At 44.2% G+C, this 25,974-nt stretch overlaps 1 protein-coding gene across 1 annotated transcript; it reads right to left on the reverse strand.

Moving 5' to 3' along the window:
* Positions 1 to 259: 259 nt before the first annotated feature.
* Positions 260 to 25,751, reverse strand: ampd1. The gene is made up of 15 exons (XM_007910229.2): positions 25,627 to 25,751; positions 23,141 to 23,315; positions 21,039 to 21,201; positions 19,730 to 19,895; positions 18,346 to 18,559; positions 17,573 to 17,702; positions 16,547 to 16,741; positions 15,389 to 15,520; positions 14,228 to 14,391; positions 12,904 to 13,030; positions 7,104 to 7,267; positions 5,502 to 5,622; positions 3,788 to 3,961; positions 2,490 to 2,600; positions 260 to 785 (listed from the first exon to the last, which is right to left on the reverse strand). Exons 1-15 carry the CDS (start codon positions 25,646 to 25,648, stop codon positions 627 to 629), a joined length of 2,217 nt encoding a protein of 738 aa, XP_007908420.1. The 5' UTR covers positions 25,649 to 25,751; the 3' UTR covers positions 260 to 626.
* Positions 25,752 to 25,974: the final 223 nt, after the last annotated feature.

Consider the following 25,974-nt stretch of genomic DNA (forward strand, 5'->3'; position numbering starts at 1 on the left):
CAGGAGCTGTGAAAATTCCCATAAGCGCCTGAGACACAGGGCTCCGTTCAGAGAGAGATGTGAAGCTTTGTCAGGTTCTGATTAGGTTGAGGGATGATATGATTACGGAGTCTTTAAATAAGCTGTGTTATCCTCTACTGAACAGTAGAACCAGAGGACACGGCCTGCGATTGAAGGGGGGGGGGGGAATTCGGGAAAAATCTAGGGAAACACTACTTCAGTGAGCGAGGAATAAACGTATGGAACAGAGTCTCGGGAGACGGTGGAAGCAGAAAGTTTTCAAGAACAAATTGGATAGATTTCTGCTAGAAAGTAATATATGGGGATACAGAATATAGTTTGCGACATGCATGCAACTGTCAGAATGGTGGGAGGTGAACTGGATGGATCTTGGTCTTTTTTTGCCCAACAATTCTTATGTTCTTATGTTCAGGTGTTTGATCAATCATGTGTTGGGTCCCAGGAAACCTGGAGCTATCAAAGTGAACGTGGGCTGGAGATTACAGGAGCTAATGAAGCTGGGAGATCGTACCGCAGGAGGATTTTCCAACATTATTCAGTAATGGCAGGTGATCGACTCATAATCCCACAGGTTCCAGTGGATGGAATGTGAAGTGCCAATACTCTTACTCAGAGACTTTTAAGCCTTCCATGATCAGGTTCAGTTCATAGCAGAGGGTTTCATAGCGGTAAGCCATCCGAATCTGAGACACGTTTGTCTTCTGAATGCTGTTACCTTCCGGGCCCTCCTTACGGTAGTTAGGTCCCAGGAATTTGATCTTCTCCTGTCAGGCAAGAGTGAAAGGGTAGAGGTTGAAGTTACAGAAGGAGACAGACAGACAGGTCGTGAGGTGCATTAGGAATCCAGGACCTGCTGTGTTAGAGAGCTGGCACTAAGGGTTAGCAGCTGCACAGAGAATTATTACAGAAAAGATATGATCAACCAAGGTAGAAGATGCTCCAGCAGAGCTGGGGGGAGCTTCCCATTGTCAGATGTTCCATCCTTCGTTTTATTTTTGGTCTGATACACACAGAAACCCACCTAGACATGGAAATATCGCCCACGTTCGCCCACAAATATACAGTCAATTCACTTTACAGTGTGTTCTGTGAAGCGCTTTGGGACGTCCTCCTGACGTGAAAAGCGCTATATCAAATGCAAGGATTATTATTATTATTATTATTATAAATCCCAGAGATAGGTTGTTGGAATGGAATGCGCTCTCTCTCTCTCTCTCTCTCTCCCTGGAGGGAAGCAGCACTTACCTAATTCTGAAATGTATTAGGCGCAGGTTGGCAAGAGCCAAGGCTTGGGTACTAGGTTATATATGCAATATATGGTTAGTTCAAATCCACAAAGGTCTGATCGAGATGTTTTAACATCAAGGCTATGGTTGGAATTCTTCAGGAATATTTTAGATTTCTTTTAATATAGAAATAGTCGCCCTGTTAAAAGCAGCCCATCCCTCCCTGACCACCACCCACCCCCGGCAAACCTCTGCCCATTGCTAAACTTCCCAACTGGGCCACAAAATACACAGTCAGTTCACTTTTCAGTATGTTCTGTGACGTGCTTTGAGACGATGAAGTCTCAGCAACATGATAAGGCTATAACATATGCACGGATTTTTATTGTAACTCTCTCCGGGAGAGATTTCTGGAAGATAATATTGCTTTTCATATCAGAAGCTGATTATTGTAATTCAGTTGTCACGGTTTCTGATTGAGAACATTTCAGGAAGGAAGTAATAATAATAATAATAATCCTTGCATTTGATATAGCGCTTTTCACGTCTTCTAAACGTCTCAAAGCGCTTCACAGAATATGCTGTAAAGTGAATTGACTGTATATTTGTTGGCGAACGTGGCAGCCAATTGCGCACAGCAATGTCCCACAGACAGTCGTGGATTGAAAATGTCCAATTTATTATTGTTTTTGGTTTTGGAGGGATTATTATTAGGCTCTGTGTGGAGTAAGGAAACTTGCCCGAGGTTTCACCCTCTGCCTGGAATTGAACTCAGGTCTCTCACTGAGTAAAAGTGAGTATTAAAAGCCGGATGTGGGTTAGGTTGTATTTGGGTACGGGACACCTCTAGTCACAGGTACCTGATGTGTTGCTTACAAAGGAACAACATTGTAAGTGAATTGCACCAAAAGGACAAATTGATCACACCAGAGGTACCTTCTGCGTCACAAAGGGTGGTCAAACACTGCGATACAGTGACACGACTCCTGGTAATTCTAAGTGACTAGCTCAGGGGCACTGAGGCCAATTGTAGCAACTCCACCTCCAGCCCTTGGTTCAGATCATCCTACTGTGTCCTGGCAAGTGTCTTAGTGATGTTTTCTTGATTCACGAGACTATCAAGGACCCCCCAACCCCACACTCAAATAAAGCAGCTACACATTGAGCTGAAACACGAGGGGGTCTGTGGTGTAGGAAGCACTGAATACGTTGTGTAGGACTAACTATGCCGACAGGAAGTACCTGCTCAGAGAAGCCACTCTGCAGGACGCTGTTTCGGGCGATCTCACACATGTCACAGGTGCTCAGCTTGAAGACCTGGGCTGCGATGGCATACTCCTCCATCAGAGGTTCCTGTCAACAGACAACACACGTTTACCATCGTCGATCCACGCTGAAATCAGACAGTTAACAAAAGGCAAAATACTGCAGTTGCTGGAAATCTGGAATAAAAACAAGTGGTTGGGAACACTCAGCAGGTCAGGCAGCATCTATGGAGAGAAGAAAGTGAGTTAACGTTTCAGATCGATGACCTTTCATCAGAGATCTGCTGTCTGAGCTGCTGAGTGTTCCCAATGACATCTGTTTCTATTTCAGTCCGTCAGTTGTTGTTGTTGGTTCCATTGAACACCACAAGATCTCAGCGGTATCAGCTCTAACAATAGAACTAATCTACCAGTTCAGCACAAACCATAGAATTAAATAGTTATGTTGAGTGATGCAGCATGGAAACTAGTCTGTGCTAATGTTTATATCCAAACGAACCCCCAACTAAACCACCCTCATATTTCCTCTATTCCTTTCTCTCTCTCATGTATGTATAATATTTTCCTCATAAATAAGAGAGTCTGGGAGCCCCGGTTCAGCCTCCCATTCAGATCAGGTCAGTGAAGGCATCCTCTTGTCTTGAAAGGCACAGTATAAATGTAAATTAATGTTGCTGAAACAGCTATTATATTTATGCCCCCTTTGTTCAAATTCTTTCATAAACTTGGAGGGAATTAATCAAGTCTCCTCTCAATTGCCCCATCTCTGGAGAGGAGCAATCTTTCTAAATAACTATCGCCTCATCTCTGGCAACATCCTGGTTAATCTACGCTGGCCTCTCTCCAATGCTACACTATAATAATAATAATCCTGCATTTGATATGGCACTTTATCACATCTTCAAAGCGCTTCACAGAATATACTGTAAAGTGAATTCACTATACTCTGTGGACGAAACGCAGCAGCCAATTGTACACAGCGGTGTGCCACAAACAACCATGGATTGAATTGGCCAAATTATTGCTATTTTCATTTATTTATTTTGAAGCGATTATTACCCCTGGAAAATAATAAAAAAAACTATTATCCCTTCCTGCAGTGTAGTGACCAGAACTGTACAAGTACTCCCTATGTGGTTTTATATAAATGTAACAATACCTCTGTACTTTTATACTCTATTCCTCTGGACATAAAATACCTCCTCCACCGGGAGCAGCAGTGATGACTGAAGGACATGAGTGAGTCCTGGTGCCCAGCCCGAGCCCCACACTTACCTTGGTGTAATGGAACTGCATGGGGTCATCAGTGGAGAGTGAGACCATCAGCCCTTTCTGCATGTACTCCAGGAGTGGATTCTTGGCGTACTCCAGGAACAGGCTGTTGTTGCTGAGGGGAGACATGGCGATTGGGATCTGGGTCAGGAAGTACAGGTACTGCAGGACAGGGCTCTGGAGGGACACAGCAGCTTGGTCAGCCTTAATAATAATGATAATAATCCTTGCATCTGATATAGCGCTTCATGTCTTCAAGACGACTCAGGCTTCACAGAATATACTGTAAAGTGCAGTCTGTTTTTTGGGTGAAATGCGGCAGCCAATTGTGCACGGCAGCGTCCCACAAACAGTCGTGGGTTTAGCGACCGAATTACTATTATTATTATTGATTTTTTTTAAGGAAAAGTGATCCGCCGATTGACAAACAACAGGACTACTTACTGACTGCTAAGTAAGCAGAAGCGTGTGGAGTAAGGAAACTTGCCCAACGTATCGCCCTGCCCGGGAATCGAACCCGGGTCTCCTCGCTTGTGAAGCGAGTGCTCTAATCTAATCCCTAAAATTTTTGTTTTGAATGTTCCATCTAAGTAGGTCACCACCACAACTGTTCGTCAAATCTCAATTCACAGCCATCCTCACAACTAAACAGATAGCGTTGTATCGTGGAAACAAGAGGTTCTAAAATGAGATTTAAGACTTTCCACCCCTCCAACTTTCACTCTTATCCTGATATCTCTGTACACAGGATGTACCGGACGCTACACTGTGTGAGGGCCGCTATATCAATGCAAGTTGTTGTTGTTACTCCAGGAGAAGAGGACACACGGTCAAACTGGCTCCTCTTCCCCACTAGTGACCATTTTGTAACCTGTGAGCCTGGTCAGTTAGTGTCAACTAGCATCAGCCATTGTGGATGGGCACATTTAAGTCCGATCCAGTCCACGTACAAATTCCACACAGTTACACACTCCCATAGGATCACTAGGTGGTCCACAGACAGAGGAACTTGACAGACTTTCTAGCTCCCCAACACAAGGACGCTGAGGCCAACTGCACCATCTCAATAGATAACACAGCACTGAACCTGTGCCGGTATAATCAGCACTCGACCAAATAAGGGGAGTGACAGACCAAAAGACATTTAACTCTTATTTGGCATGAAGCCCCTTTGTGCAGGAGAATACCGAAATGTTAGGAGAATCAGGAAACAAATGGCACATTTATTTGAAAGTCGTTCCAAACAACTAATGAGAAACTTCCTTCTTTTTTTGAATAGTGCCATGGGATCTTTAACTTCCATCTGAACAGGCAGATGGGGAGCTCAGTTTAACGTCTCATTCAAAAGACAGCACCTCTGACAGTGTTGCATTGGAGCATCATCTCAGACAATGTGATTCCAAGTCCCGACGTGGGGCTTGAACCCACATGTTTCTGACTGGGAGGCGAGAGCGCTACCACTGAGGTAGGCCGACACAATGTGCCAACGTGCCTTTAAGTAAAACTGGAATTGGAGTAACTTTAAACAGATAACCAAGTCTGAATGGGCGCTTTGATTGAGATGCCACCAGCAGTAACAGGAGTAAATCCCCGAGCAAGAATCTGACTGTAACATTCCCTGTGTGTTAACAGTACCCGTTTATTTCATACCGATTACTTGGTGGTGCTGATCTCTGAACGCTGCAGACATCAGCACGGCTGCACTCTCCACACTGACCTTTTTCAGATTGAGTCCGTGCGAGATGTTGTCCGCAGTCATGAATGCCGTCAGGAGATGTGTCACGGCTCCTGCCTCACCACAGTGCGGACGGAACAGAAACGTGTTCATCCCCCTTTCCCTGAAGAAATAATAATAATAATCCTTGCATGTGATACAGAGCCTTATCAGATCTTCCTAGACGTCTCAAAGCGTCTCACAGTACATACTGTAAAGTGAATTGAGCAAATTATTTTGTGAGTGAAACTTCTTCGCCAAAGTACGGCACAAGACACAAGTGGAGAAATACAGGAACGAAGGGAAAGCCTTCTCTGGCACAGACCAGTCCAGGGCATTATATACCTTCCCCCACCACCGTCACACCCCCTCTCCTCATCCCACTTTGCTGTCTTTTCACCGTTCTGCAGTGCAGAGCAGTGAACTCTTTTTCACCCACTGCAAGTGAGACAGTCTGCACGGACTCGAGATCAGAAAAGAGAAGTTGAAAATATAGGTCAGTTTTAATTACTGTACTTTTCACAGAGAGGAAAACTTAGGTTTAAACCAACAAATTTAAGCAGAAATTAGATAGCTATTGAGGGAAGAAATAGATTGAAAAATACAAGAAGTAAAAGTGAAGTATTGATTCCACATGTAAAGGAATCCACATCTGAATTATCCACCAAATCTGAATAATAATAATCCTTGCATTTCATATAGCGCCTCATCATGTAGTCGAGACGTCTCAAAGAATATACTGTAAAGTGAATGCACTGTATAGTTTGTGGGTGACAGTGTGTCCCACAAGCAGTCTTGGGGATTGAGTGACCAAATTATTATATTTATATTTTGAAGGAATTATTACCCCCGGAAAGCGATCTCCAATCGATTAACAACCGAGTTCCTACTTACTACTTGGTAAACAGAAGGGTGTGGAATAATGAAACTTGTCTAAGGTTTCGCCCCGCCCGGAATCAAACCCAGGTCCTCTCACTTGCACTGAAGTGAGTGCTCTAACCTCTACACTACAGGACTCCACCAATTTGTCCCTGCTGTACTGTATTCTCCATTTCAGCCACTTCAGACCACATCAGCTCACTTTCCCCCCTCCCACTCTTTTTGTTACCAGAAGAGTTATCTTGTGCTATCATTACAATCATCACCCCAGAACCTCTTTGTCTCTCTCTCTGGTGTGTTGCCTGTTCTACATTATTAACACCTCTTCTTCCCAGTTGTGTTTCAACCCCCCACCCCCCTCCACCCCCTTTTGTTTTACGCCACTATCACCTCTTTAACTGATCAACTAACACATTCTCTCCTTTGTCTTCTTTTTTGTCTTCTTTGTCATCCTTGTCCTGCCTCTCCCTCTCAACTTGTCCTTAAAAACCTCTCCCTCCAATTCTGACGAAGGACCGTGGACCTGAAACATTGACTCATGTTCCTTTCTCCCTAGATGCTGCCTGACCTGCTGAGTTTTCCCAGCTCTCTGTGTTTTTTTTTCAGATTTCCAGTATCTGCAGTATTTTGTGTTTTTTTCCCATTATATAGTTGAAGCATTTCGAAATGTTCAATCTACATGTAATGTAGATTGCACATTGTTGTCAATGAGACAGAGGGCCTTACCTTCGAAGATTGTTGATGACCATGATGTTGGCATACATGTAGTAGAGGTAATAGGAGTAGGACGGGTTCTTCGGCTGGGTCCATTGCTCAGGTGTTGGGCTCTTAGTACAGAACATGTGGCCACTGTGCTTGGATTCATCATCCACACTGTCAAAGCCAGTGATCTGTAAACATTAGAGATAGAGGGAGGTCAGGTTCACTAGTAAAGAATCTTTCCAAGGCCTTGGCTACAACAACAAACAATAAATTACATTTACCCAGCATCTTTCATGTCGGGAGGATGTCCCAAGGCACTGGATTGTCAGGGATTTAGTCCCTAGCAGGGGGTTGGGTGGGTGGGCGGAGGATAGGGAGGGCAGTGGTTGGATGACCCATTTACCTGCTTGATGGTTGGTGTCACCAATCTCCTGGTAAACACAACTCACAGAAGAAATTGACTTCAACATCCTTGTTCAACCCATCTCCCCTTCTGTAGCCTACTCTGCTTCCTATAGCACTCTTCCAGCCCCACTCCTCACTCATTCCCTCTGTCCCACAAATAGAGACCTGCTGCCTGTCCCCTGCTCCATCATTGGCAGTCGAGCTTTCAGCCACAACACCACCATGCCCCAGAATTAAGTTCCCTTTGCCCCACATCCTCCCTCCCTCCCTCTGGACTTTCAAAAAACTTCCAAAAACCTACCTCTTCATCCATGTCTTGCGTCAATTCTTTCCCACCCCATTTCCCACCTTTCTCAGAGATTTTGCTCTGTGTCTGTGAAGCACTTCAAGATGTTCCTTATGTATAAGGCACTATGTAAGTTGTTGTTCAAACAGGAGTATCGGGATTTTTACACAAAAAAAAGGTTTGCAGAGATGTTACCAATGAATAGGCAATTGGAATATTACGAGGTGACGTGCCAGGCACCTTGTTGTTCTTGAGGTCCAAGTGCAATGCTGCGTCCCAGGCTTACTCAGCACCAGCTGCTTAATCCAGGTCCTCATGTGAGGGGCCTTGGCATATAGATGTGTCAGCTGTTAAGATAACTCCACCTCCAGGGAACTCATGGACAGGTCAGCGTTGGCCAGGGTCCTCCCTCCCGCTTCTCACCTCACTATTTTCCGGAATTAGGTAATCAGGATGCATCCCTCCAGGGAGAGAGAGGGCATTCCATTCCAACAATCTATCTCTGGGATTTCCATGTGAAGGTGGATGCATGGGATTCTCAATTTGGTTTGGAGACTCTTAACCATGCTGATGAGTTGCCCCATGTTTCCGACACCCGATTGAACAAAAAAAAAGAATGTGAGTGGTAGCCACTCAAGCCTCTCTGCTCACCCACTATATCCCCCAAAGAAGGAACCTCTGGATAGCAAACGGAGGCCTGAAATACAGCCTTGCCAGTAAAACCATTTTGTTTTGAAATTGAAGACCTGTTCTTTTCAATAAATACAGAAAAGTGGCTTCCAAACACAAACTGAGTTTAGGATTTTTCAATATTTCTTTTCAACAAGAATGTCAGAAATTACTAGGCGAAAGAAGACCAAGGTCAATCTAGTTCTCCTTCCACCATCCTGGCAGTTGCTGGACATGTCTTGTTCCAAATTATATGCTGTATCCTGAGATATTATATTCTTGTTCTTGAAACAATCAACATTTCTGCTTCCATCATCTCCATAAGGAGCTTGTTCCAAAAGTTTACTCTTCACTCACTGAAATAGTATTTCTGCAGATTTGTTCTGAATTTACCCCCACTTCAATTGTAAGCCATGTCCTCTGGTTCTACTGTTCAGCTTATCATTATCTACATTATTCATTCCCTTCAAAATCTTAAAGATCGTAATCACATTGCCCCTCAATCTTCTCTTCTCCAGTGTAAACATGCCCACTTTATCTAATCTCATAGTCCAGTCCCTCCATCCTCTCAATCATTTTGGTTGCTCTCTTCTGTATCCTCTCAATCACAACAATATCCTACAATCTTAAAATTGGAATACAAAATGTTCTTATTGACCGAGGCTGTCTGGAAACTCAGAGCCTCACCAGCTGGAGATTCTCCCCTGGTGGGAAGGAGAGGGGAATTTTAGATGAACTGTAATGTCTGATATGGGATGACCACACAGACTTGTGACCTTTCCAGTCTGCATGATTCAGTTTCACTCCAGTAATTAACGATGCATTTCCCTGACACTGTAATGTGAAGCTCTGCTGAAGTGTGTTGCATTGAGTAGGAAGTATTCACGTATTATGAGTAAGCAGGATACATCCCTCCAGGGAGAGAATACACATACCCAAAGCAACAACAACCTGCATTGATATAGTGCCCCTCACACAGGGTAGTGTCCCAGAGTGCTTGACAGTGGCAGAGCACAACGCTGAGCTGGGGGTAGGTGACTGTAGACGCTGTCGAACAGGAAGGTTTTCAGGCGCAATTTGAAGATGGGGAAGGAAGGGGCGAGTGGAGGGATAGAGGAAGAGTGTTCCAGAGTTTGGGGCCTATTGGCTGAAAGTGTGGCCACCGGTGGCGGAAAGGAGGACATGAGGGACAAGCAGGAGGATGGAGCCCGCCGAGTTGAGGCAACATATAGCGAATTGGGGAGTAAGCAGGTCGGAGAGATCAGGAGGTGTCAGAATATGAAGGGATTTTGAAATGAGTTTGATCCGTTCTGCAATAGGGAGTCAGTGAAGCCAGACTAGAACTGGTGTGATGGGGATACGGAGTTTGACGAGTGTGAGTATGGCGATGGGGGAGTTTTGGATCAGCTGGATTTTCTTGATGCTGGAGCTGGAAAAAGGATGAGGAGGGCATTTGAATAGTCGAGGCAGGAGGTAACAAATGCACGGACGAATGTTTTGTGTGCATCTGGGGTACGGTACGGTCGAATGCAGGCAATGTAGTGGAGGTGGAGCACCAGTCACTACTTGCGCGAGAGAGAGATTAAGGGGAGAAGAGAGTAGGGATAAACAGGTCCTTCTAAGATTGGCAAATTGTGACTGGTGGAGTGCCACAAGGATCAGTGTTTGGGCCTCACCTATTTACAGTCTGTTTCAATGATCTAGACAAGGACACAGAACTTAAAATATCTAAATTTGCGGATGATACTAAGCTAGATGGGAGAGTAAGCTCTGAGGATGACACAAAAAGATTGCAAAGGGTTATAGATAGGCTAGGTGAGTGGGCAAGAAGGTGGAATATAATGTGGGGAAGTGTGAAGTTATTCACCTAGTTGTTAAAAACAGAAAAGCAGATTATTTTCTAGAGGGGGGAGAGACTAGATAGTGTTAAGAGGAATTTGTCACAAAAAGTTAGTATGCAGGTACAGCAAGCAACTAGGAAGGCTAATGGCATAATAATAATAATAATCCTTGCATTTGATATAGTGCTTTTCACGTCGGGAGGACGTCCCAAAGCGCTTCACAGAACACACTGTAAAGTGAATTGACTGTATATTTGTGGGCGAACACGGCAGCCAATTGCGCACAGCAATGTCCCACAAACAGTCGTAGATTGAAAATGACCAATTTATTATTGTTTTTTTGGTTTTGGAGGGATTATTATGTTGCCGTTTATTACAAAAAGGTTTAGAGTACAAGAGTAGGGAAGTCTTGCTGCAACTGTATAGGGCCTTTGGGAGACCGCACCTAGAAAATTGTATGCAATTTTGCTCTCCTTATTTAAAAAGGACATACTCGCCTTAGAGGGGGTGCAGCATAGATTCACTAGATTAGTTCCTGGGATGAGGGGGTTGACCTATGAGGATAGGTTGAGTAAACTAGGCCTACATGCTCTAGAATATAGAAGAATTAGAGGTGATCTTATAGAAACATATAATAATAATCCTTTCACTTCTTCTCGACGTCTCAAAGCGCTTCACAGAATATGCTGTAAAGTTAATTGACTGTATACTTGGGGGTGAAATGCGGCAGCCAATTGCGTACAGCAGAGTCCCACAAACAGTTATGGGTTGAAAATGACCAATTTATTATTGTTTTGTTTTTTGGAGGGATTATTATAAGATTCTTATGGTGTTTGACAGAGTAGACAGTGTGAGACTGTTTCCCCTGGTAGGAGAATCTAGACCTAGAGGTCACAGTCTTAAGATTAAGGGTTAGCCTTTTTGAACAGAGTTGAGGAAACACTTCTTCTCTTAGAGGGTAGTGAATTTATGGAATTCTCTACCCCAGAAGGCTGTAGATGTTCAGTCCTTGGACATATTCAAGACTGAGATTGAAAGGATAGAGGGATTAAGGGATATTGGGATAAAGTGGGCAGATGGAGTTAGGTTAGAAGATCAGCCATGATCTTTTTGAATGGCGGGGCAGGCTCGAGGGGCTGAATGGCCTACTCCTGCTCCTAATTCCTATGTTCCTTGTAACCCAAACTTGAACATTTTTCAGATTTCACATTGCTTTAAGAAAGATAGTCTTAAGAACTGAGGTGGTTCGTGCCACCCGCCCCCCCAACCCCCCAACCTGTAATGGAATTCAGCAAAGAACTATAACTCCCAGCATTTTCTGAGTATCATTTTCAACAAAACCCCTAGAGTTCATTGCTGTCCATGGAGAATCAGGATAGTGTAGGGTCTTCCACTGCACACATCCTCCCTCTTTCAAAACACATCTGAAGACCTACTTCTTTGACAACACCATTGTCCACCTCATTCCTAGGCCCAGCACTATCGTTATGAAGTGCTTTGAGCTATTTTCCTTGCATTTCTACAGCACGTTTCACGTAGGGTAATGTCTCAGAGCACTTGTAAGTCTCAATGTGAATCATAAATACAAGCAGTTGTTGTAATAGTGTTCAGTAACTCAGTAGTATTTGGAGGAAGATTAATCCCAGTGAAGGCTTTCACTCCAATAACTGAGGATCGAAATAGGTCTTTGTTATTTTGTATTCAGTGACATTTGTTGGATGGATAATAATAATTCCCGCATTTGATACAGCGCCTTATCACGTCTTCGAGACGTCTCAAAACGCTCACACGATATACTGTAAAGTGAATTAACTGTATTTTTGGGCAAAACACGGCAGCCAATTGTACACAGCAGCGTCCCATAAACAATCGTGGATTGAGTGGACAAATTATTATTTAAAACATTTTTGGGGGGAAGGGATTATATCCACCAATCGACTAACAACTGGGTTCCTACTTACTGCTAGGTAAACAGAGGCGTGTGGAGTAAGGAAACTTGCTGAACGTTTCAGAAGAAGTGGGAAGAAACTCTCCTAAATGCATTTAGAAATGTCAATGTGTAGAGGACAAAGGAGAGCAGGACTTCTTGAACAATGCCAGAAATAATATAATAATCTTTACATTTAATACGGCACCCCTATAACATTGAAACATCCCAAAGCGCTTCACAGGAATTGGTGTAAAGTGACTGTGCATTTATTGATAGGAGAACATTTGGGCACTGCGAGGTTCCAAAAATAGCCACAGATGAGCAATTAATCTGGAGTAATACTTAACCATTGTTGTAAGTAATGGAAGCAGGCAATTGGCAAGGTGACCTATGCCAACAGTAGGGGATCCTTCTTGCTCAATGTAAAAGCCCCTCAAGTCTTTACAACAGCAACAACTTGCACTTGCACACTACCCTTATTGCAGGATAGTCCCTCGGAGTGTGGCGGGTTCAACACTGAGCAAGGGATAAAGGAGAGTTGGCTATGAGTTTAGTCGAATAGGTAGCTGAGCCCAGTTCTGTTCTCCTTTAGGAGGAGAAGAGCAGACAAGATGTGTTCTGTAAATAAAAAATGGAGTTGCTTGAAAAGCTTTTGTCAGTGACTTTTACTCTGGGACCCACTCAAATACTCACATGTTTGAGGAAAACACTGAGCTCCACGTGATCTCGGGGTTGAAGTGTTGCTTTGACGATTGGCACAAATATGCTTTCCAGCATTTTCCCGAAGTGTGGGATGAAATTTTGGCCTCTGAAAATATCACTTGAAATGAGAAACACAAATCAGAATATTCACTATCTAAGCAGAAGCCACGTGAGGCTGTACGATAATCCCTGTGATTAGTATCACACTTTGTCCATCAGTTTTAACGCGTCCTTCAGACAAGACGTTAAACCTTGTCCCAACTGCCTGATGTTAAAGGTCCATGGCACTGTTTCAAAAGAGAAGGGAGTTTCCATCTCCTGGTGTTGGTTGGTGTTGGATTGGATTGATTGGTGTTAGATTGTTGGTCCCGGCCAAAAATCAACCAGATATAATTGATCAATAACTTCATGGCTGTTTGTGGAACATTGCTGCATTCAAATTGGCTGCCATGTTCAACAACAACACAACAAACAACAGATCACATTCGTATAGTGCCTTTCACGTCAGAAGGACGTCCCAAGGCGCTGCATAGTGACAGCATTTCAGACCTGAGCTGGGGTCGGGGGGAGAAGGGAGGGGCAGTGGGGTGGCCGATGGCATGGTCAAAGAGGAGGGTTTTGAGGTGGGACTTGAAGGAGGCTAAGGAGGGGGCGAGGGGGAGTGATTGGGGGATGGAATTCCAGAGGTTGGGGGCAGAGTGGCTGAAGGCTCTCCCGCCAATGTTGGGGCGGGTGGGTCGCGGGACGTGGAGCAGCCGGAGCAGGCCTGAGTGTAGGGAGTGAGTGGGTTGGTAGGGATTTAGGAGGTCGCAGAGGTAGGGTGGGGTGAGACCATGGAGGGCTTTATATGTGAGGACCTTGAACTGGATCCTCTGAAGGATAGGGAGCCAATGGAGTCGGGCGAGAGTGGGGGAGATGTGGTCACGGAGTTTGGTGCGGGAGAGGATAGCTTGCCAGTTTTGTCCACTCTTCAGGACTCCGACCATAATTGGTTAATAACCAATTTATCTGGAGCAGCCCTATTCACTTGGGATCTGTAATGTCCACTTGACACTTTTAGAAATAGAGACTCCTGCAAACAAAATCCTGCTGTGTTTCCACATTAATTTCCACTGGAATCAAGACGGAAGATGCAGAAGAAGCTCATCTACTGACACAGCAATCACAACTTCAGAGACGGATCATGCACTAGGCCTGGGCCAAACAGGATATGAAGATGTTAGTGGCCTGAACGGAACAGACCGAAGCCAATGAACTGATCTTAACCCCCAGAGAAACTGCTCCCAGAGGAGAAACTGTGCACTTTGTGACTTACTAGATCCTGGGGATCTGAATCATCCACTTCATGTTGGGAGAGAAGACTCTTTGTTCAATGAACCAGTTTGCCAGTTTTGGCCACTCTTCAGGACTCCGGCCATAAATGGACAGACGGGGCTCTGCGTGCTGGTATAACCCTTCCTGAAGATCTGAAGCCACCTCCTGTCCAGTTACAAGAATAAGACCATTAAACAGAGAGAGAGACATTTTTGGGCCATCAAACCTATTCCTTCTGCAGATCACGGGGAAACTATCAATCAGGGGTTCATACTACCATTTGCTGAAGGAATGTTCTACATAGATACCCCCAAATCTGAAGCTAATGCTGTAAAAACTTCAAAAGTTGTCCTTCCCTATATCTGCATTCTTTAAATCTGACCGCCTCACCTCACAGCCCAGCCTGTCCTGTGTCCTGTCTGTCTGTACCAACTCTGTACCCTTCAATATTGTTCCGAAAGCTTACATACTTAATCCTTTATTATTAAAAGGAGTTACAGCAACAACTTGCACTTAAATAGCGCTCTCCGCGCAGGGTAGCGTCTCAGAGCGCTTAAGAGTGGCGGAGCCTGACTCTGGGGGGGAGGTGGGGGCGGGGGAGCTTGAGATGCTCAAAGAGGAAGGTTTTCAGGCAACACTTGAAAAAGGGGAGAAGGGGGGAAAGGCGGAGTTATTGAGGGAGATTGTTCCAGAGTTTTGGGGCGTAGGACCAGGAACCGCGACCTCCAATGGTGGGTAGGGGATTGCGAGGGAGGAGCAGGAGGCCGATGCCAGTCGAGTGGAGGCACCTGGTGATGGATTGGGGAGTGAGGAGGTCAGAGAGGTAGGGAAGTGCCAGAGACTGAAGGGATTTGAACACGTTAAAAATCAAAGCAACAACTGCTTGTGTTGGGAGTCTCTTTCACACATTTATTAGTCTGTGAATGTCACCTACTGACATCCCAAAAGTTTGCATTTCATACGGTGAGTTTCCAAGCCCATGCATCCCACCACATATGGAAATTCCAGAGAGAGATCGTTGGAATGGAATGCAAACTCGCTCCCGAATTCTTCATTCACCCATTTGTTACTTTGAAGTCCGGCAACGCCTAAACCTGTACAGTCTATGATCTTGGGAACCAATGAGATTTGTTTCGAAACAGAGAAGAAATTGCCGCTTTACCTTGATAATACGAGCAAAGTATTCCCCGTTGATGCAGTTTTCAGTCTTCAGGTAAAGATCTCTCAGCTCACTCGCACCCACTGGGTTGTACTTGGCATTGAACTTGTCAAAGCGCTGGAAGGTCTGGCGACCCTGAGCAAACAAATATTGAACCATCAAATGGTTACTGCCATCTTTAGGCCTCGGGTGAGGTGCTAGATTGATAAAGTCACAGAATTATCCCATATCTGTCACTTAAAACATCTGACACACAAATTGGAAGAGAACAATTTGAGCTGTTCCGATGGTTGGATGATAGTTTGGGGAGACTGCGTTTATCTCCACACAGTACTATTATTGGTATTATTATTATGGATCCATTCAAATTTTCAGGATTGACGTGTCTAAGTTGGTTGTTAAAGGGTATGGGGCAAGGGCGGGTAGTTGGAGTTGAAGTACAGATCAGCCATGATCTTATAGAGTGGTGGAACAGGCTCGAGGGGCTGAATGGCCTACTCCTGTTCCTATGAATGCACAATGTGTGAGCAGTGCAGTGAGTCGCCGAATAATTTTTCTATCCAACAATTCTTTCTTAGTAGTGATTAATTTGAAGTTTGGGGTGAATTTGAATGGGGAGGGAATGGAAATGTGGAGATAAGCTCCATGTGCCTTTGACATTTTGAGCGCGGTGAGGGGCGGGAGGGGAGAAGATACCTATCGCCCATTTCAATGCAGATAAGATGTATAAACTGAGACGTTATCCTACTTTATCCAGCAGTGTCAAACGCTTTGGGACATCCTCCCAATATAATTGTCATGTGGAAAGTCGTATTGTATTGTGAAAGGCTCTATAATAAATGCAAGTAGTTGTATATTAACAACTTATTAAAATAAGTGAATAATAATAATAATCCTAGAATTTGATATAGCGCCTTATCATGTCTTCAAAACTTCTCAAAGAACTTCACAGAATATACTGTAAAATTGACTATATTTTCTGGGTCAAATGCGGCAGCCAATTGTGAACAGCAGCATCTCACAAACAGTCTTGGATTGAGTGACCAGATTATTATTATTTTTTGAAGGGATTATTACCCTCGGAAAAGCAATTCGCCAATCAACTAAGAAAATGCTCCTACTTACTGCAGGGTAAACAGAGGCACTCTGTCGTGTACTTACAGCGTGCACATCCAGGGAATCAACAGTCAGATTATAGGGGTGAAGGTTCAGCTTTTCAAAGAGCTCCTTCAGAGTTAGCTTCTGGCCCTTGGAATTGAAGACCAGACGATCGGTGTCTTTTCGCGCAGACGACTTTATAAACCGCAGAAGGTGTTTCTGGCTCATGCAAGCTGCTGCGTGGATGTGAGTATCAACCTGAGGAAAGATGAAGGGAGATCAGCAAGCATGGACTCAGTCAGACACACGATGGGCACTGTATACGATTAACTCCTGATAACTCGACCCTGGCTTAACGTGTCACCATTAAACAATCATTGTTGTCAATATCCCGGCCACACTTATTGATGTAGTTATACATATGCCTAACTCAACACTTCTGATAACTCATCACTGAGCCCTTCTCCCTTGGAATGAGGAGTTATCAGGAGTTTGCTGTGTGCAAACTGTACATAATTTAAGGGTTATAATAAAATACAAACCACGGAGATTGCTGTTGGGTAGGTTTATCCAGCTGGGACCACTCTACCGGTTAGAGCTGTGGTTTGCAGGGTTAACAGCAGCTGAGTGGGATGACTCCCTGGCCAGTAAATGGTCAGCTCCTAAAAGTCCTGCCGATGAGTCAGGCTGGGCTGTGCTATCAGCGGTGCCCTGGAGTACTGTGGACCCGCCTGGCTCAGGAACTGGACTACTGAGACTGCCTTAGAATATTGCTTTGAGGTTGATATTTCACTGTTATAGTGGAGGTATCTAAACTCCAACAAAACCAGCGGGGAAGCTTGCCAGTGAGTGGTATGAATGGGGTCCCCAAGCCTCGGCTCTTGCCAACCTAATTCTTTCTGGAATTAGGTAAACAGGATGCATCCCTCCAGAGAGAGAGAGAAACGCATTCCATTCCAACAATCTATCTGGGATTTCCATGTGTAGGTGGAATGCATGGAATTCTCAGTTTGGTTTGGAGACTCTTAAGCTCAGTGATGGGTTTCTGTGCGTGTCAGACACTCAGCTGACCAAAAACAAACGTCATACCTTCCTGACATTATAGAAGTCTCTATGAGGGTTAATCTTCTGCTCCCTCAACTCCTCTATTTCATTCAGCATCTCATGCAGGTTGAACTTTGAGCGGAGAAACTTCAAGCGTCGATGTGTGTATGTCTTCCTGAAAACAGAAACAAAACCCATCAGAGGATTACCAGAGGGAAGAGAGCTGCATTGCCTCACTGAGGAGTGATGAGGGGAGAGGGGGAACGAGTTGGAGGAACTCCGGGATGGAGTTCCATGGAGCCAGAACAGAAAGGCTAAAAAACCGGTTGCTGATATATCTGTATGGCAGGGACATGAAGCAGCATGTGGGCGATGGGTGTGCAGAGCTTAGTGCTGGACTGGGGACTCCAGGTGATTGAGGAAGATGAAGCTTGAAAGACCAGCAAGGAGAGCATTTGAGAAATTCAATATAAAAGTGACAAAGGCTCGTTGGGATGTGCCCCCGATGTGAAAGGACCTATATAAACATGAATCTGTAGTGTATTGTAAGACATGGATGGAGGAGCCTGTGTTGGGAATGAGATGGGGACAGGACAGGTTATAGGATTTGAAAGAGAGTCAAGGGTTGAACTAAACTTAGAAGTAGCAGATTTTCAGAGAGCTGCAGTGAGCACGGGCTTGGTACAAACTGTCCCGATCCAAGGGCAAACCTTCCACTATTCCTACAATTCCAATGGAGGGCTTGAAATTGTAGCTTAAAAATACTACAGCAAGTTAGTACAGCAAAATAACATGCAGAGACAGACATGGTAACTCACACGGGACCCTGTGCGATCAATGCGATTAAGAAGTTCATGTCGTCTATGAAAGTGGGTAAGTCTGGGAAGGGCAGGTCTTTGATTTTTTTGGCTGAATCCTTCTTTGCTCTCACAAAAACCACCCCGTCTTTCATCTCACATGAGTAGCTAAGGTTCTCAGGCAGGTCCTGGGAGCTGAAGGGATCCTCGCCATCCTTCACAGGAGGAGTAAATGCTGCAAAAATAAAGCATTCGAGAGATCAGTGGGTCATTGATACACTGAAGAAGCCTTTGGAAATGGCACCATGCAGGGTTCCTTCCTTTTGCTGCTCTCCTGTGCTGAAGAGGCCTGAATCCGTTCACCTACAGTTCCACAGGATCATTGGTATAATCCTGGATCTCAGACTCATAACCATTCTGCATTTGTGAACTCAGTTACACAGCGTCCACATCATCCCTTGACACAGCGCCTATCACAGCTCCAGAAATGCCTCAGAGTGATGTCACATGTAGACACTGTATTTATCACTGCAGTCAATTTGGTGTCAAGCAACTCACTCCTGTAGGCAATCTTGGGGAATTCCAGGCGACGAGGGCGAGCAGCTGCAGAACGTAATATCTACACCCAACCACTTTTCAGAAGGAGTTGTTAACTTGTGACCAGGAATGGGAACTGATGTGTAAAACTCAGCCACACAAAAGGCAGTGACATTACCAACTGAGGGGCCAGCGGGAGAATCAAACCATCGCTGTTACCAGGTGGCTGTAGGTTAGGAGCTGAGTGCCATTTCAATAGCCTGGGTAACCCAGGTACTCACCAGCTGCTCAGTTGGTTTTGGGAGCTCACGCGGAGTGTATATTGGCTATCGTGTTTGCCTACAAATACAGTCATTACATTTGACTGCACTGTGAAGCATTTGAGAGATTTCTTGAGCAATATTTCTTGAAAACCAGGTGCTGTACACAACAACACAATTACATTTGTAAAGCACCTTTCAGATCGGTAGGACATCCAAAGGCGCTGAACAGTCAGAGTTATAGGCTCTGTATCAAGAGACCTTGTAGACGCTGCACAATCAATTATGCTTATATGGGAGAAATGGTCATTTGACATACAGGAGGGCATGAACAAGACTGTCTGAGTTGATCGATGATTAGATATTGAAGCACTCAGGAAGGAGAGAGCTCAAAGTTGATGAGGGAATATAATCATGTAAAATGCAAGAAGACACAGACCTTGTTGAAGTCTGGTTTAGCAATGGAAGAGACACAAGAGTCTCGTTTGAGGTCACAGGAGAAAGTGAGAAGGTAAAGAGACAAAAAGGATTAAGAGTGGAGCCATTGATGGTACAAGGCAGTAGAAAGCCATTAGGGTTACATGAAGACAATGATCATCTGTACTTACTAGGGTGCATCTCAGCCTCCAGCACCCATCGTTTGTTCTCTATAGTCCGCAGGTAATGGGCGGTGGTTCTGGGGAATCGTTGGAATGACAAATGCATGTATTTCTCCCGAATGGTCAGAGCTTTGTGCAGCCCCTTACAGGCCAGCTCGAAATCTTCCACAGTCACCTGTCCGTCAAACACAACGTCAGCAAAGACTGCAACTCAACTCTCAACGTAGCCAGTTGTCCTTGCATGCTGTGCCAACCCACAATTGGACACATGCATGGTACAAATGGACTGCTTGAGCAAACTGATAATATTCTGCCCCAATATAATAATAATGCTTATTTTTCATATGGCGCCTTTCATGTTTTGAAGCGCTTCACAGGATTTATTTTAAATTGTGGTGACTGTATTTGTGGGCAGATTTCGGCACCCAATTTGCATACAGGAATATCCCACAAACAACCATGAAGTGAATGACCAATTGTACTGAGGGATTGTCAGCCAGGTCACTGGGAGAGAGAAACTCCATTCCCTTTTCAAACAGTATCATGACATCTTTAACATCCATCTGAACAGGCAGACAAGATCTTTACTGTTTAACCTGAAGGGTGGAGCCTCCAACAATGGCAGTGCATTGAAGTGTCGGACTAGAAGGTCTGTATTCCAAGTATCAACATGGGGCTTGAACCCACAACCTTCTGACTCAGAGGTGAGAATTCTAACAACTGTGCTAAACTGACAACCAGCAATGATCTTTAAGGGTAAATAGTCCACAAATGCACGTAATAGAACAAACATGACTTAGATAAAGACTTGGATAGAATGTGAAATGCAACATCAGATTAGCTTCTGTGTTTGCTTCCAATTTCTCCTTCCTTTCCTGAAGGAATGGATATGTCTTTGGAGAGGAGCCTCTGATATATAATTACTGCATTCAACAGTGTACACACATACATACAGACATACACCCACAAACACACACATATAGTCCAAGTACAGTACATATACAGTACACACTAAAATGCACACATAAAAATACTGTACAGATACACACACACAAATACAAATCACACACAGATACATACTAGTTCTGCATCATAATCCCATGAATCTAAAGTGATTAATATCCCCTCTTTTCAGGAACATAACTGGGGGGTGGTCTGACTATCTGCTATCGGCTTATTGAGCGATTTGTGCTGTGATAATAATAACCGTTACATTTGACACAGCACCTTTCATGTCAAGAGGACGTCTCAAAGTGCTTCACATAACCTATTGTAAAGTGAGTGACTGTGTCTCTGTGGCTGTAAGAGGGAACTTTACCCCTGATGTGTAGTCTCCAGTGATAGCAACTCTCTGAAAATCAGGAACATTGTGGTACTGGACGTGCTGTACTTTGGTTGCTGACTCAATGGGTTCGCTGTCTTTAACTTCCTCAATGTTAGGGAGGGTTACTGCGATGGGTCCTCGCTGCATCCTTTTCTTCCTGGTAGGAGAACAAATCAGATGTTAGGGTAAAATCCACAGCAAAAGAGAAGGCCATTGGCAGGCTCAGATCAATTAACAATAATAATCCTTGCGTTTGGTAGAACTCCTTATCATTGGGATGACGTCTCAAAGCGCTTCACAGGATTCACAGTAAAGTGCAGTGACTTTTCTCTTTCGAATAGCGCCACAGGATCTTAAAAAGTCCATCTGAACAGGCAGACGGGACCTTGGCTTAAAGTCTTCAAACAATGCAGCGTTCCCCCAGCACGGCATTGGAGAGTCAGCTCAGACTAAATGAGTTCAAAATCTGAAGGGGGACTTGAACCCACAAAGATTGAGGACAAGCTTCCTGAGCGGGCATTGCCTTCACCAGAAGCCCATTATCATAGTGTGAGCTGACACTCTAATGCACTGCTGAGGGAAGTTGCAATGTTGGGAATACCGTCCTTCGGATGAAAGCGCTTTGAGGTGCCTGAACACCGTGATAAGGCGCTATATCAAAAGTAAGGATTATTAATAACATTAATCCAATAAAAAATTTACAGCCCACTCTCAACTGGCTGAAATATAGTATTTAAGTGACCCAAAGCATTGCAGAAACAAGGTGTGGGGAGGGGGACTAAAAGTTTAACTTGCACTTTCACATTCCTGCCACTAAGTTTCTAATCTGAGTTACAGGGTATGGTCTGATTTCAAGGAATATCTGTGTCGACCTCTGGTCTGTGCAGAGCTTAGACATCTCAGCAGAGGTGATGCACAGAGAGAGAGTGTGAGTGAGAAAGTGAGAGAATGAGAGCGAAAGTGAGTGAGAGGGTAAGTGAATGAGTGAGAGAGTGAGTGAAAGAGAGTGAGAGAGTGACTGACTGCTATTTGGTGACTTCAGTTGGAAACCTTGACAAAAAATACCAAATAACAGTCAATTCACTTTACAATATATTCTTACGTTCACAACACCAATCTGTGGAGTACTGAAATATCGTAGTGGTTAGAGCACTCTCCTCGCAAGCCAGAGGATCCGGGTTCGATTCCTGGGTGGGGCGAAAATTTAGGGAAGTTTCCTTACGCCACACACTTCTGTTTACCTAACAGTAAGCAGGAACCCAGGTGATAGTCGATGGGCGGATCTCTTTCCACAGGTAAGAATCTCTCAAAAAAAATGTTGGTCACTCAATCGACAACTGTTTGTGGGACGTTGCTGTGTGCAATTGGCTGCGGCGTTTCGCCAAATGTACAGTCCATTCACTTTACAATATATTCTGCAAAGCGCTTTAAGCATTGTGGGACACTATCCCGCGTGAAGGGCGCTATATAAACGTTAGTGGTCGTTATTGTTTCAGTGACGTGATACGATGCGAGGATTATTATTATCTTCAAGTGTGAGCCTTGACAGAGAGCATTAGCAGGTTTTCAACTATGAGAGCATCACAACTGAGTTCGATCTCTGCCCTAACCCGACAAGCTTCAGCCTGGCTTGGTTGGAATCAATCTTGCCTCCAAAGGTTTTGGGTTAAAGCCCACGAGGGACTTTGAGCTCATGAGAGGGGGTGCACTGCATTGTACTTCGGTTGAGACATTAAATGAGATCCTGTCTGCCTGATTAAGCAGACGTTAAAGATCCCACAGGGCTATTTGAAAAGTAGTGAGTTTCTCCTGGTGTCCTGGCCAAAGCTCTCCCAGTTAAAAATTTGTAATTTCATGGCTGTTTCTTGGTCAGTGCTGTGTGTACGTTGGCTGTAAATTTCCTGTGAAGCACTTTGAGATGTCTCGAAGACGTGAAAAAGCACTATATAAAATATAAGGATTATTATTATCTCAACCCGTGTATAAATGTCCACAACATCCCCCCAACCCCCCCTCCGACACACACACACACACACATGCACACACACATTCTCAGGATGACTTCCCCCTTCCCGTCAGCAGTCGGCTGTCTGTACCTGTTCTCAACAGTTTCCTTGGTCTCTTTGTGCAGTTGGTGCTGCACCATCTCAATCTCCCCGATGGGACAGTCGACCGGCACATCGAAGGGCGAGATCTCATCTCTGCTGTCTTCATCTTTAGCGTCGTGGGCAAAAACCTTCTCAGCCAAGATACGGGTCTGTTCATCGGTCTCTGCAAGTGACAACACAACACAATTACACAAATTTTGGGCAAAATACTGCAGATGCTGGAAATATGAAACAAGAACAGAAGTCGCTAGGGACACTCAGGAGGTCAGGCAGCATCTATGGAGAAAGGAAAGAGGGCTAACGTTTCAGGTCGATGATCTTTCGTCAGATCAAAGGATTATTATTATTTCCACACGTGTATAAATTACCACAACCCTCCCCCACTCCCAATGGATTCTGATGAAACATGAATCCGCTCTCCCATAGATGCTGCCTGACCTGCTGAGTGTTCCCAGCGACTTCTGTTTTTACAACACAAACCCTGAGCTGGCCCACACTAGATTAGCACTCGATCCATCCAGTTAGTGGGAAGAAACCACCCAATAATGTGGGCACTGTAATAAAAGAGCTTATTGCCTACAATATCTATCAGGGCCAGTTCCAACCTCTTAGACCTTTCCTGAGACCTTGTTGCTTGTCATTACACCCCCAATCCCCTGCCTCTATCCCTCCCTCCACCTCACCGCCTCTCTACCTATCTTAACATTTCACCTTGAAACCCACCTCTTTGACCTCTATGATTATCCCCTCCACTTTGATGCACTTAAGGCCTTCTCCTACATGAAGGCTGTTTAATAATAAAATTCAAGTTGTTGTCAAACTGATCTGCCTCACAATTTCTATTCCCCTTCCTCATCCAAATTTACGCAAAATTCTAAATAATTGTGTGACACCTCTATATTGTTTATGTGATGTTGCTAGCAGTTTGGCTGCCATGCTTTGCCTGTACAGGGAGTTTATCTTCTGTTATCAAGACCAACAATCCTCCAGATAAAATTGACTGTTTGGGGGATGTCGCTCTGAGCAAATTGGTGGCCGATTTCGCCTACAAAACACACAGTTACTGCAGGTCACAGTGAACCCCGTGAAGTGGTTTGAGACATCCTCCCAAGGTGTATAAGATATAAGGATTATTATTATTATTATATAACAAAATGCAAGTTGTTGTTCCTTCACAGGGAATCAATTATATTTTGTAAAGTGCTTTGTGAGGTTTCCTTTTATGTGAAAAGCGCTGGATAAAAAACAAGTTTCGCCCACAAAATATACAGTCACATCACTTTACGGCATATCTTGTGAAGCGCTTTGAGATGGCTCGGATATGTGATAAGGCGCTAGCCATATCAAATGCAAGGATTAATATTATTATGGCATTATGTTATTACGTTATTATTATAACTGAGCAAGGAGATGAATTATTAATCCTCCACTGTACCTCAGAGACTGTGGTGCGAATTTGACAATTTATCTGTGAAATTCAAAACCACATTATCTGACAGTGTACACCACTAACTGGGACAGTGCTACTATGCATATGAAAACAGCTTGAATTACAACTGGGTTCCCCCTTACTGCTAGGTAAAGTGTGGATTAAGGAGAGTTGCTCAATGTTTCGCCCTGCCAGGAATCATACCCAGGTCTCTCGCCTGCAAAGCAAATGCTCTAACCATTTTGCTATGGGACTCCATAAAGTATTAGAATACAAGATTGGAATTTATGTCTCTTTCTCTGCCTGTGTGAATGCAACTCACCACTCTCTCTCTCTACCTGTGTGCCTGTCACTTTCGCTCTATCTGTGTGTACGCATCCCCCTTCTCTCTCTCTGCGCCTCTGCAATTTTCTCTGTGTGTGAATGTCTCTGTCTATATAATTCCTTCATTCATTACCTCGTGCTGCAGACCTTATGGTTCCCTTACCCACATACACACAACTAACCTCGTTTTGACAATAGGAATTGCTTGACCTCACTTCCATATTGGAAACCCAGTGTTGGTAAACAAACATGCCGATAGCTGCCGTGCGGTTACAGGACGTGTTCTACACCAGGTCTACACTCTTAGTTAGTGTCTGCTGTGCACTAACAATTGTAACTGTATAGTAAGCTTTACAGTGCTTGTCCAGTTGGGACCACCACCCCTGTTAGTGAAAGACACTTCCTCTCTAAAGGAAACCTGACTTTGCCTTCAGACTACATTACAAAAGACATTCAATGTATCCTATGGATAATACAATACAACACCGGAACTCCATCCCAGTGTCCCTTCCACCCACCCCTTTCCTCGCCTCCTTCAAGGTCCACCTCAAGACCTTCTTCTTTGGCCTCGCTTTTAGTCATCTTTCCTCAAATCGGCAGAGATTCTTTACCTGGAGTCTTAGTTAACAAACCTCTATGTTATTATCAAAGGCAAAGATTATTATTATCACCATTATTAATAAAGCACAGGCTAGTTTGCAGCAGTTATGAGGCTCTGTACCTGTTGTTTGGACTTTCAACATGGTGGCTGTGGTCTGCAAGCTCCCAGAGTGATGAGCAACAGGCGACTGAGGCTACGACAGAGTGCCTTGCTGTTTAATCACTGCTGAATCAAGTCCGATCCCCTGCTATAAAAGGTTGTAAGTATTTATATACAAGCCTATTTATGGAGGAGTGTAGGGTTCTCCTATGTGAGTACAGTTATTGGGTTACATTGGTTATGACTGGGGGAGATTTCATTTTATTAAAATACAACCCATGCAACATTACATACAACAACATAATTATACACAGGGTGACCAAAAAGTCCTGATATCCTATTATCGAAACAAAAAATCATTGTTTCTTT

This window comes from Callorhinchus milii, unplaced genomic scaffold (assembly GCF_018977255.1).
Source record: "Callorhinchus milii isolate IMCB2004 unplaced genomic scaffold, IMCB_Cmil_1.0 Scaffold19, whole genome shotgun sequence".
NCBI classification, from domain to species: domain Eukaryota; kingdom Metazoa; phylum Chordata; class Chondrichthyes; order Chimaeriformes; family Callorhinchidae; genus Callorhinchus; species Callorhinchus milii.